General features: G+C 41.4%; 1 protein-coding gene across 1 annotated transcript in view; it reads right to left on the reverse strand.

Annotated features, from left to right (window-relative positions):
* Positions 1 to 25,716, reverse strand: part of unc5cb (unc-5 netrin receptor Cb) — a 93,825-nt gene that overhangs the window by 26,440 nt on the left and 41,669 nt on the right. The window contains exons 2-4 of the mRNA XM_028417706.1: positions 15,534 to 15,764; positions 9,588 to 9,731; positions 4,901 to 5,004 (exon numbers count right to left, since the gene is read on the reverse strand). Of these exons, the coding sequence (XP_028273507.1) occupies positions 4,901 to 5,004; positions 9,588 to 9,731; positions 15,534 to 15,764 (479 nt within the window). The remainder of the gene's footprint in view (positions 1 to 4,900; positions 5,005 to 9,587; positions 9,732 to 15,533; positions 15,765 to 25,716) is intronic.

The following is a 25,716-nucleotide window of genomic DNA, read 5'->3' on the forward strand; positions in this document are numbered from 1 at the left end:
TTTTTGTGCATCTTGGGGTGATACACATGTGTACCAATTTTCATGACCCTACTCAAAACAGGCCAGGGGGGCAGGCAGAAAAACCTATGAAAACACAACATTTTGTGTAGCCAGTAGGTGGCGCTCTGTCAAAGCCTCAATATTGTTGTATAGATGTGTTTAGGGTCAGACTCTGATCATACATGTGACATTTCGTACAGATCGGACAGAAAACGAAGAAGTTATAGAGACTTTCTGTGTCCTCAGAAATGGTCAAACTTTGAGGCCACGCCCCGGCCACACCGTCAGACTTTTGTAAGAGTTTTGGAATGCGTCTATTCCCTATGGTGTCCTGAGTGGACACGGCGAATTTCAGCTCAATCCGTTGAAGTATGCGAGGCGTGAAAAGTTTGGCAGCAGGGTCACACATCGCCAAAAATGGCCACAAACCTTCAAATGGCGGACTTCCTGTTGGGTTTGGAGGGGGGGTCCAAGAGACTTTTTTGTGCGTCTTGAGGTGATACATATGTGTGCCAATTTTCATAATCCTGTGTCAAACCGGCCAGAGGGGCTACGCGTTGGGGGCGCTATAGAGCCATTTTTATATGTGCATTTCAAAAGTCAGCAAATTTCAAAATTTTTCGGGCGAATGAATTTTTCTACCAAGTTTGGTGAGTTTTTGGCCATGTTAAGGCCTCCAAAAATGCGATCTCGGAGGGGGAAAAAAAAAAAAAAAAAAAAAAAATAATAATCCTAAGGGTTTCAATAGGGCTCTTGCACCATTCGGTGCTCGGGCCCTAAAAAACAATGGTCCCACATGGATTGCAAACTCAAGTCTCCTGAGTGAACATCCTGGGCCTGACTAAATCCTCCATCATTCCATCCACCCACCAAACAGGGACTTTTGTGTGCTTTTGTACCTGCTAGTACAATGGTTTAAAAAAAAAAGTAAGGCGAGCAATTGTAAAGCCTTTTTCGTCCTGAGAAGCAGCATTTTGTGTATTTTCCTTTGAGACTGAGGAAACATAATTTGAGCTTATTAACAAAATCTGCTGTCTGTCCTGAACTTGAAAGCACTATGCATGAAATCTTAAATTTTGGCTCTCGCTGCTGCCTGAGCTGTTAAAATTCATTTGGCTTAGTTTTCTCACTTCTCTGGATGAGCAAGTGTGAAGTAAAGATCTTTGTGTTGCTTGGCTTTCTTCTCAGTAAAGCCAATGGACTTAATCATGGCAGCAGGGCCCCTACCCCTGCAGAGCATCAATGACTTGTTACCCGCGATAACACGGCAGGACCCCGGCTGACTGAGGAGATGCCTGAATTAAAACCCCGCTTCCATGGAAACAGACTCAGTGGCTCACGGTGCTGCATCACCTCTGAACTCTCGTCTTTGTCTCAGGGCTATGACAAGTGCTGTGAAATGGAGATGGAGGGCATGGCAGAAGAAAAGGAACAATAAAGCTGCATTCCTTTTTCTGTCCACTTTATGAGCCTGCCACATATTCTTGAGTATGAAAAGAGACCACTGTTGCTTGTGTAGAAGCCCTTTAAGATGTTTCATAGATGCATTCAAAAGGAAGGATCTGGACTGAGTTGATGGAAAGTCCTCCAACCACATCTTTACCTTTATTACTATAACTATGGGCAACACTCAGCCAGCAAGCTCTCATAACAGTGAAACAGTACACAGGGCTGTTCTGCCAAATCACTCCTTCACTCTTGTTCCTAGAATAGCCCCAGCAGTTACATTTTCCTTCTGCTCTTGGTTAAGTATATAGCAAATATTCATAGCTATGGAAACATAAAACAATGACTCTAAGGGAGTCTGTTGAGCGTCTGATTTATTCAGACCATACAACACATTCAGATGACCGAATCTTTATGCTATTTCAGAAACCTCACTCGCTGTATTTCAGTCCTCCAAGGCCAAAGTTCCACTGGTAATGGTCACAAGGAGAGCCAAAATAAACGCCTGCTGCTTGTTTTCTTTGGGTGTGTGTGTGTAGCTGTTCTCGAGAAACAAATGTATGTATCTACTGTGACTAACCAGTGAAAAAGAATAGCCAAGATACTTCAGGCTGAAGTTGAAGTATCGAAAGAGTGTGACTCTTAGATGTTTGATAGGAACTGTTTCATAATGTTTTGTTAGGAAAACTTGCTGCATCATCACAGAAACAAAACCCAACGACTCAGCATAATGTTTAGTTTTCAGGGCAGCAGCCCTCGCAGAAAGCCAACAAAAACTCAAAACCACTTAAATAGAATCACAAGATGTCATTACTATGGTAAACCATCATGACAGCTTATAATGTAAATCATCTGAAAAGTGGGAAGACAAAGAACTGAACCTGGCTCACATCAAACAGCACACTGCCACTTTGTAATCTGAGATCAAATCTAATTATGATTGACTTACTTTGATTCTGTAGAATGTGGGCTTCTGTGGATGTGTGTATGTGCGTGTGTGTGGGGTGGTGTACTTTGGTCTCAGGCTGCTGTATTTGGCATCATAGCTAATCACAGAAGAATGCTTCCTGAAAGCTGAAGTAAAAATATTGACAAACCTGCCATAATTGTCAATGCTTGCAACCATTATGTCAGCTGGAAATCTAACAGTACGTTATTTCAGTACCATCAACCGTGATGGAACAGAAGATGGTGATATGTCTGCCTTTTTTTAAAATGTGTAAAAGCTCTGATAACTGTCATGATCTTGTTAAAACATGCAGGGTGTGATGACAGATTTTCTTTCTGAAACTTTTTTTTTTATTACAGCGTGACAGGAGGAAGCACACAAGTCACATCCTTCCTTCACTGTTCACACTGTAGAATGGATGGATGGTCTTACTGCTCAGCTGAGTTGTTGACATCATCACAGACAAACAACCATTCACACTCACACTCACACCTAGGGGACAATTTAGAGTCACCAATTAACCTCTTTAGAATGTGGGAGGAAGCCGGATTACGTGCCAGCTCCACACAGAAAGACCCCAGCTGGAATAGAACCAGGAACCTTCTTGCGGTTAACCAGTAATGTGCAGTGTGCAGCTATGCAGGATCCTGTAGTCATAGGTGCATGTAAAATCTTGGATGACTAGTTACCATGGTAGCCACACCAATGATGAAGAGGCTTGCTCCAGATGGGAGAGAAATTTGCCTTAATAGTGTATTTAATCTAGTGAAAATGTCATTTTGAACCAAATCATGATCTTTTCATTGTCAAACTTGTCAAAAACGCTGAATGGAACATGGGTCACATACCACAGTCTCCTGGGTGAAGGTCTGGAGTAGCCATTGTACAGCATATGTACTGTTTGGCCTGTTTTTGTTAAGGAAAAGCATTGCCACACAGCAGAATGTCCATCACGTACAGTCCACATGATTAAACAAAAGTGCTGTAAGGGTATGGGTTTTATGGCTCAGCCACAGCCTGCCATCCTGCCAGCCTCTCTCTCGCTGGGCAAAGGGCTGTAAAGGAACCACAGAGTGAACTGACAGCCCACTGGAGCCCTGACAACAACCCACTGAATCCAACCCTGACAAACCATAACAGCTCTTCTCTTTCTGCTTTCAGCTTCGCTCATTCTCTCTCTGTATTTTTTTGTCTTGAGCGGGTGAAATATGACAGATCTTTCCTTCACAGCGGCTGCTACATATTTCTGCAGATTCATATGTAACCACAGACTTAGCCCATCTGCTTTTTTTTCCGAGGCTTCTCTCTCTGGCGAGCTTGTGTGAGAAAAGGCCTGACAAACACAGATGAAAAAGCAGCATTCAGTTTTGTCCTTTTTCCCACTGAGGCAGCTGAGTTTGAGTTTAGAAAAAAGGGAAAATATCTTGTGAAATGGCACTCTTGTCTTTCTTAGCAGCCATGAGCTAAGTGTGAGTAATTAGTTGGAAGTTGGTTAGAAGTTGGAAATGTGCCTCTATATACACAAAAGTCAACTCGATCATTGAAGGAAAAGTAAACAGAAAACAATCTCTGTTTTTAGATGGAGTTTTTAAAAATCTAGCCCTATTCAAAGCTTGTAGAAGAGGGAAATTACTACTATTTACTCCTTGGTGTGCATCTGGCATTCCACAGCAACTCCTTATCTCAGAAAGCATAGATGTGCCATGATTGGAACCCAGCTGAGTCTTTAATCGCCCCACTGAGCTGACACAGGATTGGACAGAGGCATCAGACAGCCAGCAGAATCACCAATATATATGGCTGTTTCAAAAACACAATCAGACTGAAGCCTGGATTGTATGAGAAGAGTCTGCAGAGTGCCAGTCCCAAACTTTCATCCACTTAGCTTGTCAGCACTTTTTTTTTTTTGCAGGGATAAATACTGTGCAGTTCCACTCACTTAACTCAGCTTTTCCAGGTCAATCACTAGCCTTTACAGAGATCAGTCCCCACACCCCAACTCAAAAGAAACCCATCAAACCACACTCTCATCCTCTATTTATGTTTTAAACTAGTAGAGTAGTGTTCCACTGCAGGGCAGGGAGGAGATACAGGCCAAGCCAATGTAGATAATTACAATTTTGCAAAGTGCAGTAACCAGCTGATGTTTAAGAATTACTCAATGAACCCCAATAGCTCAGGAAGTGGTAAAAAACAATCTGTGTAATTTTATAAACCAGGCAACATAAAAACTTAAATTCATATTTCACAAAAAAATAAATCACACCAGGTTTGATGGCGACATTCAGTTGGAGTTTTTCCAAAAAGTCAGTGAAAATCACATAAACCTCTTTTCAGAGAAGCCAGTTTACGGGATTTGAAGCTTTTGGCACAGCTTAGTGAGGGCAGTCAGAGCTGCCTGCATTCCTATGGGTATCCTGTCCCTATTAAGAACTTATCTTTACAGACATATAATGTAAATACTCCAACAACAAGTGGCTCAGTGAAATGCCTTTTGAACCTTACCTCAGCAGCTGGGATGCCTTCAGGTGGGCGACACTGCAGCAACACTTCCTGTTCGAGTGACACTTCCTTTCCAAGAGGCTCCTGATCGAAAGTCTTCCTCAAGTCTGTAGATGAGATATGAGAACACTGTGCATCAGTATATATAACTGATGTGTATATTTTGAGATGTAGTCAGTTGGGTCAAGAACACTAATGATAGGGGTAACTGTCAATAACAACTGCCCGTGTGCAAAACTACTACAGAACAGCTTGCACAAAGACAAGTAACTGTAAAAAATATGGCTCATTTCGGTCTCTTTCTCATGTTCAGCTCATGATGCACTGCTTAAAATAGATGGAAGAAAAATAGTGAAAAGCGGGATCAATTGCCCTCCAATGAAAAACCAACATTTTTGCAGCGTGGGAGCCCTGATGGAGTGGTGCAGAGCAGGTATAGCAGAGCTGACAGGCCAGGATTACTGAAGGTGTCATGCTACACTGGAACCTGAAGCCCATTAGACATATATCATAGCTGCAGAGACTGAGACAGGAGCAGTGGGCAGCTTATGCAGGAGAGGACTTCCACCTACATGTGTCCACAAAAACAAACCCAGAAATGACCCTAATTCAGTGCCTCAATCTGTGTAAAGGATATTGTTTTTCTTCTTCGCAGAATGCTATTAATACAGGTACACAGACAGCTACAGACACTGTGTACTGACATAAAGAAGAGATTTATGATATTAGATAGCTCTACAATAGCACACTGATTCTGAGTGTGACCTTTTCTTGTGAGTGTACTACAGAGTGAAAGTGTCGCAGAATTTGTACTTCAGGAAGTTGAAGCAAACTGCACATAAATCACCTAAAGGCTCTTGGTGTGTAATAGGATACTGTATCTATATCATAGTAAAGAAATGCTCTTCAGTGTCTGGGGAGATTGCGTGTGGATGGATACAGAACTGAGAGCGATCACCTGCAATAAAAAGATACATCCTTAAAAAACTGATCAAGATCGATCTCTCCTGAGTTGCTTTTTTTTCTTTTTGTTCAGTCACTATTAGATTAGGAGACATTATATTGAAATAGAGACGTTTCACTGTTCTGTTCCACCTGCCCCAAACCCCTGAAGGGAAAACTAGATGATGTTCTCATTACAGAATACATGATCATGCCACACCCGGAAGCACTAAAGAATACCTATAGTCATTTTAAGGCTTCATTTTTTATTTGGAAAAAATGAACCTTAAAATAACAAATTCAATGAGAACACTTGTCCCAGTTCAACCTGAGAATGTGCATGTCTTCAGGGGGATTGACTATAATTCCACCAATTTCAATATATTATAAAAGCTGAAAGGGTAAGTGTTGAATTGAAAGCAATTTCTGTAAAAGTCTGGTATGAAATTAAAAGAAGGGATGACTGGAGGGGCATTTTCTTTGACAGAGGTTTGTGGAATTTCATCTGTTTTTCTTAAGATAAAGAGAAGAGATTCTATGGAACTACGGCGTAAACCTGATCATAGTAACTCCAAAAGATACAAGAACATGACATGTGAGCAGTGTACACATAGTTCTACACATCTATGATTTACAGCATATGCACTACAGTCAAATCTAATAAATCTAATTCAATTTCTTCTCATAAAGGTATTAGGGAGAGTCTGCAAGTCTTCACTGACATGTGTGTTGTATTTCAAATGAACATAAAGTCTGTAGCGGCCATTAAGGTTCACAGGCACAATGAAAGATGTTTATAAAGTAAACCTGTGCACCAAGAAAGTTTGTTTTAATTGTTTTATTTCTGCTTTGTGCCCATAAAACCCACACTCTTCATTTTTATTTTGTGTTTTGTCAAATCAGAGATTGTTAGTTCCACCATTACCAATGAATGCATTATTATACACAACATAGAATTCACTCAGTGGCATCAATGACGCTATAATGGCCAATGTTTGTGAGTTAATGTGAGCCATATATTCTACAGCTCTTTACACCCATCCTTTTTCAACCGGATTTGCAAACCTTACTTCTGATGGATCCGTTAAGTAGCATGTGATTATTTTGCGCTATATATTTTTATGGGATGTGGGTTTAAATTATGCCCCCCCCCCCTCCGAAGCCTCTCCTTTTCCTCACTTCTCGTAACCCTGAAAGGCGCTGTGGCGTGCTGAAGGGGACCAGCTGAGTCGACATTCCTGTGGGAGTCACACCATTCTCACAAACATTTCCAAACTCGCAGCCCCACAGAAAGATACACATATGATTGCCATTACCTTAAGTGGATGTGTGTGGCTACTTGTCATGCTAAATTACACCGAGCCTCATGCTTCAGAAATGGTTTCATCCTTGCGTTGTAAACCATTAGCTACTGGTGTGAAGCTAGATTAGAAATGAGAATGGAGACATTTTACTATTTACACAGCAATGGTATTACCTGGGGTCCTCTAGTAATTTTTAATAATTGCATCTGTGATCTGATTCCAGAGCAAATACGTCATGATGTATAGTAAAAATACCACGTCAAATCAATTTCACTAAAACCACAATTATACAAATATAACGCCTGCCTCTTTCCACACCACCAATACAGAGGCTATACTAGCAACTATGAATAAAAGTCTGGAAAGTATTTCGGTAGTAACTTCACAAGCCTTATGTCATAAAACAGTATGGAGATAAATTCACAGAAAGAGCCACAGAAGACTGAAAGCTCAGAGAACGATCAGAGAGGCAGCATGTTTGCCAGCATTGTCTTTCCATTGACACTTGTTATACGGCTGTCTATTAATAGGAAAGCTTGGTCTGACAAACAAGATAGGGGTGTTACATCATAGCTGAAGATTGATGTTTACCAGTGAAGGACAAAGTGTGGAGATTGTTAATTAAGAAAAAACAGGGGTGCACAGGGGTCACCAGTCCTTTACAGGGCCAGCGCTCACATTTACATCTATAGCCAAATTGGATTTAACAATTAACCTAACATGCACCTCGCTCACATTGAAACACACAAACTCCACACAGAAAAGCCCCAGCTGACCATTTCTGTTAATTTGATTAATTTATTTCACTGTCATTCATGAGCCAGACTTCAGTACAGCCCAAAAAATAGAGGCCAATTTATACTGTAAATCTGTGAAAGAAAAGGCAACCACAAGAACTTTATGCAGTCTCTCTTCCTCTGACAGCTACTTACAATACTTTTAGCCACACCAGCCTTTTTGCAAGTCTGAAAGCTACTTCTCCGACACAGCAACCTCTTAACGCGCCAGTGCTGGCTGTGACTCACCGTCTGATTAAACTGTATATGTTTAGATGATGGGAGAGGAGAGGAAAACAACCCCAGTTTCCATTAGCCTAACGGGATAGAGTCTGGCTCTGACAAGAAGCTTGGCCTGGAGAGAAAGCCCAGCAGAGGAGCTAATCCATTCAGCAGAAGCTAATGGGAGGGGAAGAGGGGTCCATTGTGATTTGAAGGATAGGTTAGTGCTGGCAGGCTGCTCATCACGGGTGATTATAGGAGGTGGAGCAGCGGGAGTGGGCTCGATGGGAGACTGAGAGGAGTGATTCTGATTCATCAGGCCAGTATAATAGAAACGGTAATAATAAGAGCTACCGGTGTTTAAAATAAAAGGAATACAGTGAGAGAAACCATGCAGCAAATGACAGCAAATATAAAGGAAGAGAGTTAGATAATGGCCATACAAGGATGTGGAAAATAATTAGATAAGATAAAAACTTAGAGAGGCAGGTGCATGATTACTAACTGGAAAAAAAACACGTCTCTCTGCTATGCTGCACAGCCGAGATGAAATCATTCTGACAGTTGAGTTCACCAAACAGCTCAGGTGTCATTCTTATCTAGCAATGTTAACATTATATTTGACATGGACAACTGTACGCAGTACAAGTGGGTGTTGCCTTTTTTCTGCTGTTTGCCAAAAGTCAAAAGAGAGACAGCAAAGTTTGGCACAACTTGTCAGTCACGGTGCCTTGAAAAGACTTGACAGGGAGTGCAAAGATCTAGTTGATGCTATAAAAGGATTCCCTTCAGGTGGAATTTTGACAACAACTCACAAGCGGTTGTGTTACGTAATAGGTGTTGTGTAGGGCCTTGATGTCACAGCTATACTTAAACAAAGCTGCTTTCTGCATCATGTCTTCTGGGGTTTCATTACAGATTTTCATTGGCATGTCCCTTGGGGAATAGTTAAAAACTGAGCCCAAACTTGAGAGCCAGCACAGAATGTTTCTCATTATTTGGAAACAATTGTGTTTGTGCTTTTCAGCAGGAGGACAGACACACAAGCAGAGAACAAATGAGGACCATACAGAAATTTGTACAGAAAACAAATGGGGGAACACTGGCATAAACATGCACCAAGGCCTACACAATGTGTATACACTTCTGTAGTTCCCCCTGTGCTTTTCAGTGTTTATACTGTACACAAGGAAACCCATTCAGATTCTACAGGCCTTTTACAGACTCAAGTTCAAAGGGACACTTGAGTCCCATGTTAGTAAAATCCCCTTTTTTTACTGCTACTATCTCCAGAATCTGTCACAATACACAAGTCGGTCAGTGAGACGCATTTTTGTTGGCAGCCAAGAGGTTTTGTTTGGAGGGGAACACAAAGATGAGACAGAAGATAAAAACAACATAATGGTTTGTGTAGAAGGATGAGGAGGAGGGGGGGGGGGCACTCACAAGCAATGCGGACATGGGCTTTGCGGCTCTTGGTGGTCCCAGCGGAGCTCCAGGCCACACACTGACACCAGAAGTCCTCCGGCCCAAACAACTCCTCCACCTGCTGCCGAGTGATCTCTATGCTGGCCTCTCTCACTACCAGACCTGTGGGAGGAGATAGAGAGAAGGCAGATGAAACACTGAAAGAGGAAAAGAAGAAGGAGACTGGTCGCTTTAAATGGACAAAAAGTAAAAACTTGAAATGAAGAAAAAGAAAAGCATCACGATATCATAAACACCAACCTCACGCACTGTGTATTTGAGTCAGTCTGGCCTGATTCTGGAGCCAGAGCACTGAGCTGTTTGGGTCTGGGCCCTGTGGGGGAGGATTCTCGGCGTCATGGCTAACACAATCCTGTTTGCTAACTCCTCTGATTATTGCTCATCTGGGTGCCAGGACCAAAACAAACAAATCATCCCCAAAACAAATGCCTCTACCCACAGCTGCCCCTCTAGAGCAGATTATGCTGCTGCCGCGCTGTGTGTTTATTGGCGCGTGTCTGCATATGTTTATGTGTAAACGGATGTGAATGGTACACATACATATATGTATGTATTTTGCAATGCAAGAGCATTCACCAAAGATCTGAATGCCTCCTGTGCAATACCATGCTCATTTAAACTCCCGATCCATCATCTTTTCTTTGAATGAACGGGGGTCATTTGTGAGTACATAGCCACCGCAAAAAATTGACATTACTACCATACTACACATCAAATTGCATATATTCATCAACACTGCAACACTTCTGCTTATTTTTAAAAGTACCTTCATGCTGTGAATAGCCAGTGCCACCTCACCCCCAAAGTGCTGCTCTATTAGTTTTATATATAGAGCTTGGGAAAAAATCAAGTTGATGGAATCCTTCTGGAAACTTAATGGTCATGAACCTGGTCAGCAATTCTGTCAAAGTGCACTATGACATTCACTTCAGTCCAGTTTCTACTGAAAGACCACTTGTGTGCCTCAGAAACATTCCCTGTGCCACCCCAGCCCTGTGGCTCTACATGTTGGTATACCAAAACACCAAGCAGTTTTTCCAGTTGTTAGTCATCCTGTTTTTATTGATGACTCGTTCTGCAAAATGTTTTGTTGTGACCTGACTTTTTAAGGTAATTGAAATGGCCAGTGGTTACATGGCTGTGCAGCTTTAGCTGTTCTTTCCATCTAGTCACAGCCTGCTGGGCTAATACTAACAACAAATATGACCCCTTTTGTGGTCAAAAGCTTTAGGTCACTGGCATGGAACCTGCTCACTATTTCTTTACACAATCTGTTCATATTATTATAGATGTAATATTATTACACACGTATTTATCTCTGTCCTCGGTGCTGATCGCAACCTACTAAAAAAAACTGGTGACACTGGTGGCTCTTGATGAGACACAAATTAAAAGGGCTGCACAGAGTGCATGCTAATTCAAGCACAGGACAGTTGTGGAATTAATGATTAATGGCTGTTGTCAACAAGAGCAGAATTGTTAGTTCTTAATGGAAATTGTCCAAAGGGAGATGTGGCATTTAAAACAGAACAAGCTTTAGGTACTCCAAGCATGTAGGTAGCTGAGAAATGTGTCTCTTTTTCAAACAATCTGCTTTTATAACATACTTTTAAATATTTTATAATTCATTGTTGTATAACTGGACATAGCTAAGAGAGTGTTGCCGATGTAACATTATAATTATGTACCGCTTTGACATTGTGTCATAGATCATTGACTCATCTGTGTCCCAATGTGCATTCAATCAGCAACCTAATCTCTGTCTGAAATCTAATTCATCACAGTGATTCACTGCCAGCAGAAGAAGAGATAAGATCCTCCATCATTAATCTAAATTTGAAAAAAAAGAAAAAGAAAAAAAAAAAACACTGAATGAAGATAAGATTCACACATAGATGCAGGCAGGTGCTGCAACCAGTGCTCCATGATTATTAATGATTTAAAAAAAACATCTGTCTGCATGATATTTTTGGAGTGAGTATTGTCTTTGTCTGCAGATGTGTATATTTATAACAATGACCTCTGTACTCCTCTGGGCGACCATATTTGGTACAGATTTATTCAAGGATTCTACAAGTCAATTATATAGTAGGTGCCTGAATGGAAATCACAGAGAATGGATGGTTAAAAAATGAACATGCCATTTTATTTCAGGTTCACTGCCTTCACACAGCCATGTTGTTCTGGCACACACACACCAAGCGCAGTGACATCCCACACACCAGCTTAGCTCTCATGTAAAATTTACACCGTGTGTGCCGACAGGCAGAGGAACAGCCCCGTCTGTGGTGTCACTGTTTGCTTCAGCATGCATGTGTGTTTCCACATACATATGTGAGTGTGAGGGTATGTGCCTGTGGTTGTCTTGCACTGTACGCCGATGTGTCTGCCTGGGAGAATGTTTTGTTAGTTTGCGAATGTCAAGGATGGATGTGATGTCAGGGGAACTTCACAATCAGAATACCAGAGGGAAAAATCAATAGTGGAAACAATAAGATGATTCTCACAATTCTCAGGAGGTTTTTTTCTTTTAGTGCTGCAGACAGAGCAAGGTTCTGTAGTGATCAATTATCTGTCTGATGTTATTAGAATAAGTCATCTGTGCCACAAAGAAGCCAAAGTGATGATGACAACTGGCTATCGGTCTACTTTAAGAGTCATTCGTGACTTCATGGCTGTTACTAAACCTGGATTAAACTCTTCCCGTTGTGCTGGACTTCAAACACATCATAAGAGTCATTCTTCCAGAGCGGCAGAGCTCTGAGGTGAGCCTGCTGACCTCATCCTGTGACTTCATATGTTTTGTCAGCTAGCAGCTCTTAGTACGCTGTATAGAATTACAACAAAACAAACAGAGCCTTTCATTTACAATCAAGAAGGGCAAAAGGAGTGAGGACCACATCAGGACCAGCGATAAGGGGCTACTTTACACCCACTGATGTGGCTATTAGAGGTTAAAATGATTCTACAATATGTGCCATTAATAGCTGGGTGCTTCATTTGAGATGATTCATTATTAATGTAGGTCATTAACATGAACTAGCGTAGCTCTTTAGTCTTAGGAATATTGATCACACTAAGGAGGCACTGGTCATTGAAGAAGAGCTGCTAGGAAGGGGGGAGGAGGAGGAGAAATGGTGGAAGTGGAGGAGTGGAATGGAAGTGTTCTGATTATCTGGTCCGATGAAGAGCACTCCCGTTCGATCCTCTAAATCATAACTCAGAGAAAGTGACAAGCTGTCTCCAGTGTATAGGTGCAACTACTCACAATTAATATGCCACTCGTTTGCACAGATCAATGCTCCTTTTGCTCATAAGAAGTTATAACCTGCGCTGGGCCCTGGGATGTAAATGCTGCAGTGTTCAGGTGACAACTAAAGCTCATAACTGCCTTACCTACTTATCACTGATGTGGGTGTGTCTTATTATTTCAAGCAAAATAGGTCTCTATTCATGTCAGAAAAAATTTGAGGTCACATTTTCCAACTTTGTTTTTTTTTTTTCTCCTATTCAAAAGTGCAATCAAAAGGTCTGTTATTTCCAGTAATCACCTGCTGCTTGTCAAATGCCCATAATGCCCAATCACACCAGTTGTTAAGGTGCTAATCAGTTTTTTTAAACACCCATGTGCACTCATGTAGGTCACTGATCCACTGAACAGCTCTGTTATATGGTAGATTCAACTGTATCCAAGAATACCCACAATGCTGAGCTGCAGGTGAGTCGTTTAATGCTGTGAGGAACATTGTGCAAAATGTGTTTTTTTTCCATAATGAACCATCTAAAATCTGAATAATTTGCATCAAACATTACTTTTAAAGAGTATTGATAACATGTGACGTACATTGTAAAATACATCAGCAGTTCGATGCAAAAATATTTGGGATATGTCTGTGTGTGTGAAATCAGTGTTGTGGAAGGATGGCCCACTTCTTTTTACATTCCTGTACTAGTGGAGGTTTGTCTGCAATAATGTGTTTTGCATTTGTTTTAACGTTAGCATTAACTTCTCTCTGTTTTTTCCCCCATCAGCGTCAAATTTAATTATACTGGCCAACCTATTGTTTAAGCTGTCAAGCCTTTGAAGAATAATTCATGTGCCAAAACACAAAAACATCTCTGAAGTGTTTTGTTAGAAGTGATTATTATTTTAAAAATAATGACATTAACAGTTTATCATTTACCTTCAATAGGCAGTAAGGAAAAAAATCCAGATCTGCCAGATTAAGCTGCCTCTCTTGATTTCTTCATCATTGTTTATTTGATGAAATTTCATGCTGCAGGCTTATATCGGGACAAACACCTAAAGTGCCTTTAGGAAGACTTTTACACAGTATTGTTTAAGGAGGACAGCCCTAGTTATGAAATGTAAGTGTCAAACATCTGAATAAAGATGTGTTGTACACAGTCTGAGGCCCAAATAAACATCTGCAGTTCAGTTTTTTTTACACTGTTTCAATCTCTTATTCTGTCTTATTTTCATAAGATCATAAGTTTTAACCAAGCTGACAGCGAAACACAGAGAGCAGATGAGAGAAAGAGAGAAAACTACTGGGAGAGAGAGGAAGAGATCCAATATCTTCTGACTACACTATCAGCGGTATTGACCAGGCTGCCCAGTTTCTATCGGTGTTCCTTTTCTGTCAATCTGGGGAAATCAGAGAGCAATGGAGTGGGTTGTGTAGAGGCTACACACATCCACCGGGCTCTAGTGGATGAGATGTGTGTTTTGTGTGCGGGGTGGAAGAGCATAAATGAATGAATATCTGTGCAGTAGATAGCCTGTGGATATGACCATGTAGAGTGGGTGCGTGTATGGTGTGTGGGTTGTTTTCCATGTTGATGCTTTTAGCAGAAAACCTTTTGACACAAAGGCTAAGAGACACCGCTACCTTCACCTTTGTCTCTGTCATCATCCTAACTACAAAACACATGTTCAGATCTGTGTATTCTTCCTAAAGTACACAAGGTCAAAATGAAAGGATTTCAGGTTGGGAGTCGGGTTGTGTTTTTTTGTTTTTTTGTGTTGTTGTTTTTTATATACTGCTTTTATATCTGTGCTCGCTGCAACACTATCTGCTTCTGTTTCTAGTGCTGCAACCTTGTCTATCTTTTTCAACACAGTTTCTTTCCTGTAGCTTCATCAAAGACCACGTTTACTATCAAATATATAGATTAAAAAAAACCCGCTTTCCGTATCTTGACAGTTATGTATGTGTGTGTGTTTATAAGCCTAAACATTCACATTTAAGTAAAGGAGCAGCTGTCAGTGTGTGTCTGCATGAGCCCGCAGACATGAGTGTGGCAAAACAGTGGAATGAAAAGGGTAAATGCAATGTGATTGGTACCTGTGGGCGACAGAAAGAACTCAATTTCCAATACAGCAGCTGAATGCAGCCAATCAGTGCTGGGCTGTTGTGTGTAATGGCTCTGGTGCCTTCAGGGGCTGAATTCTGTTGAAAACAACCCTGCTGGAGCTTCAGTACCTCCACTTCCTCTGGATGGTCACAAACATGTACGTAATCACACACTCAAAGGCAGAGATACACACACACAAATGGTGGTGCAATGACGAAAAATAGAAAAATGTGCTTCTGCGTGTCATTTTAGTGTCAGTACATTTTCATGTAGTACTTACTTATGCAAGGTGAGAACAGGGGATTGTTCAAATCGGACACAGCAATTTGTGTACTCACCAGAAAGCCTGAAAGAAACATTTCCTTCTGCTATGTTGCAAGATGGTAACCATTGTGGCTAAAAAGTGTCTGTATTTTCACTTTCATATAAAGTAAGTTGTAACTAGCATGTTCGTGCATCCATTTTAAATAGATACATTCAAATGTTTGTGACCATTTTTAACCAGTGACCACTTACATAAAAGAAGATCAGAGCAGCTTTACTGACCTGAGTTTTCGTCAACCCTCTCCTCCACAGTGTGCTCCTTTTGGTGAACCCACTCGCTGTTGCACTTGAAGTAGATCTGGGTGGCAGGTGTGGCTTTGCAGTAGAGGTTGACTGGCTTGTTCTTAACTATGTAGGCCTCCTCTGGTTCTATCAAAAACACGGGAAGTGGCTCTGGGGGGTCTGAAGGAAAGGTTTCTGGCAGGTCACCGAGTCCAATAAAGTCATCCTCAACTGTGAAGAGAGGTAAGATGGAGGGAGGAAGAAGAAGAAAAAAGCCCCAAAAGAAGGATGGGTTGGGAAGGAGAAAGGAAAGCAGACAAGAGACAGTGGGACAGTATTATAACCACAGCCTTTGCATGGGATTATCCATTCGCACAGCACACAGTGAAATCCCTATCATTTGATATTTTGGAATGTTTACACAAGTGTATTTTAGCGTGCAGGAAATTCTGGGATTCCTCTCAGGCAATAAGGCTGCGTGGATTTACAGAAACTGGCCCTTGCTCGGTCTAACCACAATCAGCTACTGCTGAGAAACGAGCAAGGCAGAGCCAATAATGAGAAGCAGAGTTCAGAGGTTGACTCTGTGGAACTGAAGTTATAAGCTGATCTAGCCGTGCCCCCCCCCCCCCCCCCCCATTTTCTCTCTTGTGCTCTTTCTTTCTCTTTGTCACTCTCTCACAAACACACACTAGCTCGCATGCTTGCACACACACACATGCTGCAGATCTAATGACCTCAGGCTTTTGGCCCAGTTTGTGCCATTCCTCGGATACTTCTGCAGTAGACAGATACGCTTCCCTGTAATTACAACTCCCTTTCATCTCCCTGTCTTAAATCACATACACACAACTGCATGTGTACACGCACACACAAACATGGCACAAATATATGGGCAAACACGCCCACAAGCATGCACGGCTAACTTTCTAACTCTTTGAAGAAAGGAGGATGAAGCCTATTCGCCACCCCATTTGTCACCTCCAGAACTGTTCTATTCTTACCATCGAACCGGTAGACATCAATTATTCACAAGTGTGAAAGAAAGAAGGCAGAGTAATAGAGACAGAGATACAGTGGGAAACAGAAGGTGAGAGAGAGACGACGGGAGAACTCAGAGAGACGGTGAACGTAACACAGCCAGACAGACACAGATTGAGACACTGAAATAGAGTTGGGCAGACAGACAGAGACATAGCACAGGAGGACCGGAGCAGGAAGGCAGACTGTCCAGATAACAAAAGAATTTATCAGCTCATCAGTAATTCTTCCATGTCCTATCTATCCCTGTGTCTGTCCTGTGTGGACATGCTGGAGCCTTGTTGTCTGACAGAGGTTGCCTTGTGGATGCTTTGGGAGCACTAAATAATGTCTCAGCTGACCAGATATCCCCCAACAATGTCTCTATAATGTTATCTCCCCTTCCATACCTGCCACAGATTGAAGTTGATTGCTAGGAAATGAAAGGGCAGAAGAAGCCAATCAGAAAATGACCAAAGCCATCCTCACCAAGGTGCAGGAGGGGTCTGTGTGTCTGTGAGCTGTTACAATGCAGGACAGTTTGTGAGTGTGAGGCTGCTGTCATTAGAGAAAGTTTGCTCTTTTTTTTCTTTTTTTGGGTCCTAAAGTTAATTGAGACGAGCCAGTAAAGTGACCCACGACCTTTCAGTGAAACCAACTCCTTTACAGTGGAACGAGACCATAAATAACTCTGAACACTGTCCAGCCTCCCTCCCGTACATCTGTAGGTGATGACTTTATGACGTTGAAGTCTGTATCTGCAGACTTTGGCTTACTCTGTTCTTTTCTGCTCCATAGTCCTCAGTCCACCCACATCCTCAGCCAGGGGACCCTGACCCAGAAACAGGCAAAGAGAGCCAAGGAAACTCATTAAAGATTGTGTTAGCCTTCTTTCACCCTCCATTCCCATTATCTCTCTATCTCTCTCTCTCTCCCCCTCCTGGCTCTGTCGCTCAGTCGAACTGTGAGGCAGAGAGATCTAAAACAGCCATGAAAGCATGGCTCCCTTACACACAGAGAGACGCGTGTCTCATCTGCTCACACACATACACTCGCACAGGCATTAATGTGCGGCGCAAAGGCACACACACAAACTCGCTCACAGATATTCGAATTCATCAACTTCCTCAGTGTGAAAAATAATAAATTCAAGTGAATGGAACCAGCCCTCCAGTGAAAAATCAGCACAGAAATGAAAAAAGGAACCACATGGCAAAATGAAAGACCCTGACTCTTACCAATCATCCCCCCCCCCCCCACACACACACACACACACAGACACACCAACACCCAGCAACTCCTTCCACACTCCCTGGTGAACAGAATACTGAGAGCAACAAGAAGCTCAGAGAGAAACTTTCCCCCCCTCTGCCACCATTCATATGCAATGAGAAGACGGCTCATGATAAAATAGTTGACAGAGCTTGGCGCCATATTGGAGATGATGCAATTTTGGTGGACACACACAGCTATGGTGTGTGTATAATCACAAAGTCAATATTCAACAAGTGCCAAGCTGACTTCAGCGTATCAAATAATGAAGAGTATTTCCTGTTTTTTTAGTGTATTATCCCTTTAAAACAGAAAAATTAATATGGCATGCCTCCACTGTTTGATATGCAATATGGATTTTTCAGGCATTTGTAATTTTCTGGCTTGATTTTAATCTGAAAAATTCCAAACTGCCTCCACATTTGAGTGTTTAAAATTTAATGAAATATGTCCTTGCAGCACTTTTATTCAAATTGTATTTTGCTCTGTAATTGGGGTGAGTTTTCCTAATTCATACTGTAAGTCTTATTAGTGAATATTTTAAGACACAAATTGAATATTAGTTGAATTTTATATCAGTTCCACATCCTGACTACAAAAAAGTTTTGAAGAATAATGAGCCACTCAATAAGCGCTCCAAATAAATTTACTAAATAAATGAAATTTGCCATCCTGAATTGTCAATGAAACTATCAGGTAGAATGCACAATGGTCTGAGGAGAGGGGGGAAAAAAAGCAATTTAAAACAGGATCAGAATTAATCAAATTAATCCAAGCTTAGCGAGTGGGAGTGAAGAGAGGTACGAGAGAGTCTTGGCAATCAGCCCCTCTCTGGCTTGAGTCGACTCCAATAGCTGTGGGAGTAGAGCAATATTATGGGATGATTACATTTTGGACACAAGCAAAATCAAAGTCAAACCAGGCTCATAACACTGGCACAGCAACATATTAAAGCACGGCCCCTGAGATAAGACACACACCAAGTTCTATGAGAAAGGAGCACAAAGAGCCACAATTTCAGCTAAAAAAAGACGTGTTACATAAGAACACAAACTGTGCAGAAGTATGAAACTCCCACACCAGAAATTCATAAACAAATCACATCAAAATGCATGAGACTGTGCATTATCTAAACCTTTAGTACATGAAAAACAGCTCATCAGCATCTCAAACGATCCCACCAACTAATCATTACTCCAACAATTTGGTATTCTCAGTATTTTTGCTTCAACATTTACTCTATCATCTATCTCACTGCATCAGAGAAACAACAGGACCATTGTGACTCGCTTACATCAACAGTCTCTGGCTGTACTGTATAAACAATCATCCAGTAAACACAGTTCAATTGAGTTGCAGTAAGACCTCGGAAGGCATATTACTCTTCAGTTTTAGCATACCACCACACTCCACCATCAATATCTAAGTCATATAATGATGCCTTTTGTCCCAAAGACAATGAAAACATCACTTCTTAGCATCATTTTTAAATCTCCTTCAGCTGAAGTTCTTATGAGCCTTATTGCAAAAACATGACCTTTCATGCTGTGGACTGTATAGTTATTACACGTTTTTGTCTGAGCTGAAAGAAAAAAAAAACATCACACTCCATCTTTTCTGAACCCTATATGTATATACAGTACATATAGGCACTGCTTTTGTAAAACTGTATTTGCTGTATCATATATTGTAGCGAGTGCCTGGGATAACATAACGGCTCTCGAATGCTGGGCTCTGACATCACAGTGGAAGATAAGCCGCCTCTACTTTATCTGTAGTCAAAGTAGATTTATTGTCCAAAGGAAGGCACTGTATCAGTGGGACCAATGTTTCCCTTCCATCAGGGGCAAGTCAAGCATGAACAAAGATGAACACTGGTATAAATCGTCTGAATCTTCATTCCCATTTTAGTGATTCTGTTTGTCCTCTTTCCTCTCCTCTTTCTCCCTGCTGCCTTCTCAGTTTGACTTTTTTCCACTCATCCTACTCATTATTCGTATATATGTATATATTAAACATGCAATATATACTTATATGTCCTATTTCTGATCAAGAAAAGGAATGTAAAGTGGTTGGTTTGATCACTAGACAACAGAGAGTTTTACTCTGCTGTGTTTGTTCTGCTAAGCCACTGCAGGGAAGGACAAGAGGTGGTTTGCATCTGAGTGGTCAAGCAGAATAATAAACCACTCAGCTGTCAAGTCAATTGAAGCAGGATAAATAGTCTGTCAATCAGATCTACCTATAAATGTGCTTTAAGCACACCTACCCATTATATTGAGTGAACATAAATCTATGGTAACGACTTTCCACAGTCAATACTTGTTAGCATTGGTTTAAGTAAAGACCCATACATCCCAGTGCTTAAATCAATATGTATGGCTGTTGTTTTAAAAGCAGAATCCTTTAGAAGCTCCATGAGAATCAGGAAAAATGAGTGCAGGCTTCCTTCCACTCTAATGTCTCTTTCCAGCTGAGTGCTTTATATACACTGATGTGTCTATGCACACTGTCTGCAGGGCCCCGTCTAACGCTTGGCTGCAGCAGGTATTTATTGATTACTGTTAGGGGGGACAGTGACCTCTCCCTCCTATCTGAGCCTCTCTGCTGCAACGTGCTAAGCACGCTCATATTTCATCTCTGGGGAATCCTACCATCACACAATTTAGCTAGGGGGGGGAGAAGTGGAGAAAAAAAAACAGATTCTCTAAAAGTCAGGTGGCTCCAATATTAACCTCAATCAGTTCACAGCACATAATCATTCCATTGCAAGTCAAAAGTCACCTGGAGAGAGATTATGCACACTAAAGCCTCCAAATAAAAGAGATGAATAATTTAAAGTGGTATAATTCATGGGTTTTATCTTTACCAGAGTATGTGATAAAATTGGAATCTGCACAAATTGATTTAGCCTACGGTAAAATGCAGGAGTGAGTCTGGAGATAAGCATTTAAAACAAATCTGCTGATAAACACTCACACAGCAAACAGAAAGCTGCTTTCTCGCTCCCGCCTTATCTCCATCTGTGACCTTATGACCAGAAGAGAGGCGAATCTTATGAAAAAATTACATGCCAGTAAAATCAGTGATTAAGTTGTGTAATCAATTCCTGTGAACAGTTCCACTTCTCTCCTCCTGACTTTGCAAAGCCAGCCATGTCTCTCTCATTGGGAGTGTTTACATGTTCTCTCTGATCCTTATGCCTGACCTTCACTTGGTTCTCTCTGGCTGCACTCTGGCAGGAGGCAGCTGGTGGTTGCCAGGGTCATGCTAGGCCTGGGTCACTCTCTGTCCAGTAACATCACACAGCCAGAGAAAGCAAGGTCAAAGCATCATGGTGATCAAAGTTCATGACATTCATTTTTATCTGCACTATGAACAGGAAATAGCTGATATACTCCATCTATTTTGCATTCTAGTAATTAAAAGGAGACAGTGAGTCCTATGAGTGATAAAGAGGTGAGCAGACACTTTCAATACACTGCTAACTGTGAATGTGTGATATGTTTCTGTATAAAAGATATGGTGATGATTAGATGGATGAGTTGATGAGCTGAAGAAAATGCTATAAATAAGATATTAAATAAACACTGTTTGTGTAACGTATTAAAAGTGTATTCTCAAGTTTATTCGTATCATAGTAGATCACTATCACTATTCCTGTTTTCCTTTTTCTTCTCACTCTCTAGCATTATAGTTTTCCAACATTCAGGTTGGACAGTATATTTCCACCCTCTCCTGTCCCATCCTTTTCCTCTATTCGCTCATGAAAGAAAGGTCTGTTTGGTGGTTGATTGGAGAATGATGCTGCTACTTAGAGAGTCAGTCCATCAGCACCGAGGGAGGAGAGCGCAAGGAGACAGAGAAAAGCTCAGGAGGAGAAGTGGCTCCCTGGGGCGTTGTAGCTGTGATGGGTGAGCTGTCAAATGCCCCATTGTCCAAATTACCCAGCAAGCACCATGTCACCACACGGGACTAATTTACAGTGCACAGCGGTACGGCACATACATTGCTCTCTGAGCAGAGTCCATGGGAGAGAGAAAAAGAGGGGAAGAGGGTGGACGGAACGTGTGGGGTGTCCAACCTAATTCCTTCCATCAAGGTACAACACAGACAGCACAAACCCCAATTAGCTTCATGCAGCTTTGCTGGTTGCTGTCTTTATGCTTCAAGTCTTCAATGACAGGTGTCAATATGTGTCATGCTTCTGTGCCTCCGCGCCCACCCACTAGCTGAGCACATGCATTCACTGATGCACAAACACTTCAGTTTAAAGCAGCCACTGCATACATAAGCCCCTTGCTTGACTTCCCTTGCTGTCATAACGACTGGTCCTTTTAGCACAAACTGGCATGCCCATTCACTTGTCACATGTCACACCCATATGGGTGCCCAAAGCCAGACAGGGCCATCACCCTACCCAAAACTGCCCAGTGGGCCGTGGAGTGGAGCTTGTCAGAAGAGACGTGTTGCGCTCCCTGACCTCTCGCTGTGCCCAACAGCTCAATGTGATGCCTTTACTTTGGCTAATTGGCTCATAGCAGCGGGCAGCCCCCTTTCTGCCTGCAGCAAAAGGCCAAAAGACCAGAATGCAAAATATACAAACAGAAGGATGACAATCGGTACAGTTTCCTCAAGATCAAGATCAGATTCCTGTTACAGTATTTGACAGCATTTCAGTTCTCCCGCAAACACCTCGCATCACCTACTGGAAAAAAAATAGCACAGAGATTGAGAGGAAACTGGTTTACCAGCACAACTGTGTCTAGAACAAGCTGTGTTAGGAAATGTTTTTATATTGTCTGATTTAAACTGACACAGCGAGAGACTAAGACATATGTATATATTATACATTAAGCACCATTATATTTCTCCAGTGGCTCTTGTTACGTGCTGTGACAACGGTTTGAGAATTTTCCATCCAAACATTTCGTGTGTCAACATGACTAATTTGGAAACATATTCAGGGAAATTATGATCAACCATTTTTATGATCTGATCTTTAAATATCACAACAACTTTGAAACTCAGCTGCTTTGAATTACAGTGTTGCTCCTACATCATGTTGTACTGGAATGCTTCAAGTTAACTCATGCAGAGGGACTCCCAGGAAGTTCAGCAAGATGAACAGAGATGCAAGACGATGCGAGCCACTTACTATAACCAGGGTGCATCTATATAATATTTTGCATTCTAAGGACGACAGCAAAGCCTTTATGGTAAAAAGTATTTTGCACCATGGCGAACATAGCTATTACACATTTTTATGTGAGACTGCTGAGGATGATGATCCATGCATGATGATAATACTTCAGTCAGTCAGTCCATATGACAAAAAGGAAAGTCAATCATCCCACCATCCTCTCATAATGTGTTCTCAATAGGAAAATGACTTTATGCACATGGGTATGCACCGCACCCGCACAAGCACACACACTTCACACACTTCACTCGTGCCAACCTCACACATATATCCTGAAGCACTCAAATGTCCAACCCCACTCACAAATACATCCCTGGCAGCACTTTATCTGAAGGACATTACAGACTGGAAGTGTGTCAGAATGTGTGAGACTTAGTCCCAGGAGCACAGTCTATTCTCCATGTCTGTCACTGAATCTGGCTGCCTGCTTATTCCCCTGAGAGACACATGTACATACTTTTCTAGCACATCAACCTCCTAAATCTAATTCTCACCATCTCGTCAATCAAACTGCATGGTGAGAGAACATAAAAAGTTTTTTTTTTCTTCACATGCTCTTTCTACAATAGTCTTTTCTTGTGCTTGCAACCCTATTGAATACAGGGACCTGCTGTTATCCGCTAGGACTCAGATATGACAGGGAATAAGAAGATCAGGATTTACTGTGGGTCCTAATGCACCAAACATGGGTGTATGCCCAGCACAGGCTTTTAAAGGTCTAAACGTGTGTGAGGGTGAGTTATGTGCCTGCATGTGTGTACATGTGTCTATGTGTGATGGCTGAATTAATGTGACAAGGCAGATGTAATGCAGAATCATAAATCTTAGCCCCGGGATCAGTAGAGGGGGAGCAGGAGGTGATATATTAAAGGGCACACACACACACACCACCGTTATGATGCTGATAATAAAAACAAGACCCCGGTCGAAATAGCCAGCTAATAGACATGACTCTCTATCTGGCCCTGAGGGCTCTGACATGTGCACACAGACACATGAATGCAGCACAGCAGACACACAAAATACACACAAAACACAAACTCTATCCGCTTTTCCAGCAATTTATTATGCTGCTTTGAGCCAACAGCTCAAGTGTTAGATATGGCTGTAATGCTGTTAAAATCTTAATACTGTTACACAAGCTCGCTGTTGTACAACATGTTAATTCTTTACTTACTGTGTAGAGAGCATTAGATGGGACTAAATAAACAAGTGTGTCTGTCGAGGTACTGTAGCCATTACTCACTGTGGCAGAAACACGATAAGGCAAGCTATGTAATGTTAACAAGCCTCATTGTCAAAAGAAGACAGTGATCAGTCTGTTCCTAAGGAGACTAAGACAGATGCTCTTTTAAGGCACTGTTTATTGATTCTAATTTGTATCTCATAATTTAAAAGCTTCATAATGATTTCAAGCTATTTCAAGAAATTGCACATATGTAGTATTTATAGTTCCTGATAATCAGTTCACATTCACAGTCATAATCATCAGGTTTGCATATGAAACTGCAAAATACTGCTTCTTTTTCACTTACAGTTGGGATATTAAAGTACATTTCTTTTGTGTTATAGCACAATATTTTGTATCACCTGAATTCAGTCATAGAAGACGACCTACACAGAAGCAAAACAAGAACTGAAACTTTTTTGGCAACAACATTTCTGTGGTATAGAGTTTTCCTTTTGTGATGTATTGTTATATGAATACTGTGTGTTCCTGTGTTTATTCAAGGGTATCCAGGATTCTTGCTGAGTTTGTGTCTAAAATGAACAGGGCTTTGGAAGCATTGAAGGCAAATTGAAGAATGCACGTACACATACATGCAAAATTACAGAGGCGTAGTCACTTTTTCTTTTCTTTTTTGACTCAGACTTCAGGGGGCCTCCACTTTTATTTCTTAAACTTTTTGCACCAAATAGTATAAGGCTTGGTATATAGGAAAAATCTGTTGTTTTGTTGCCCCTGGTTATTTTTCCTAGGAATGACACACACTAGATCGACCAACACATTCCTATTGACTTTTACACTCTTGTACAGACAGTCAAGCAGCTGCAAGAATATAGTGCTACTGACCAATGTGCAGTGGACATATGAAGCCATGCCTACACACTCATAAACCTACTTATGTGACTCCCCTGTTCAAACCTGGTATCAGATCATCATATCCAGACTGCTTCTATATCTGGCTGGGATAGATTGCAGTTCACATCTGGAAACAGAGTGCATCTCAAATATATCTGAGTAGCTAGCGTAGATCAGATTTCACAGTTTTTTTTTTTGTTTTTTTTTTTTTTGAGGCGACAGAAACTGTGTACAGCCCTCAACCACCCACAGACGTTAAGTATGGAAAGCTGGAAACCCCTCTGTGGTAAAGGATTTAGATGGTTTTGGGAGCTAATTGTTTGGTGCACACATTCAGCAAACATGAGGCTGTTAAGGACAGTGATCATATTCTAATATATTCTCTGATATCACTTTACCAATCAGGATAATAGTCTGTGAAATTATCACAATATTCCTGCCACAAAGAAAAAACAGTATACAATATAAACACAGAGACACACCCTGACAACATTTCCATATTGATTAACTGTCCAACACATATGTTTCACACGCACAAATGCACACACACACAATCACGCACAACCTCACACCTGGTAATGGATGTGTTAAGAGGAAAAGACACT

Source organism: Parambassis ranga, chromosome 12 (genome assembly GCF_900634625.1).
Source record: "Parambassis ranga chromosome 12, fParRan2.1, whole genome shotgun sequence".
NCBI lineage: Eukaryota > Metazoa > Chordata > Actinopteri > Ambassidae > Parambassis > Parambassis ranga.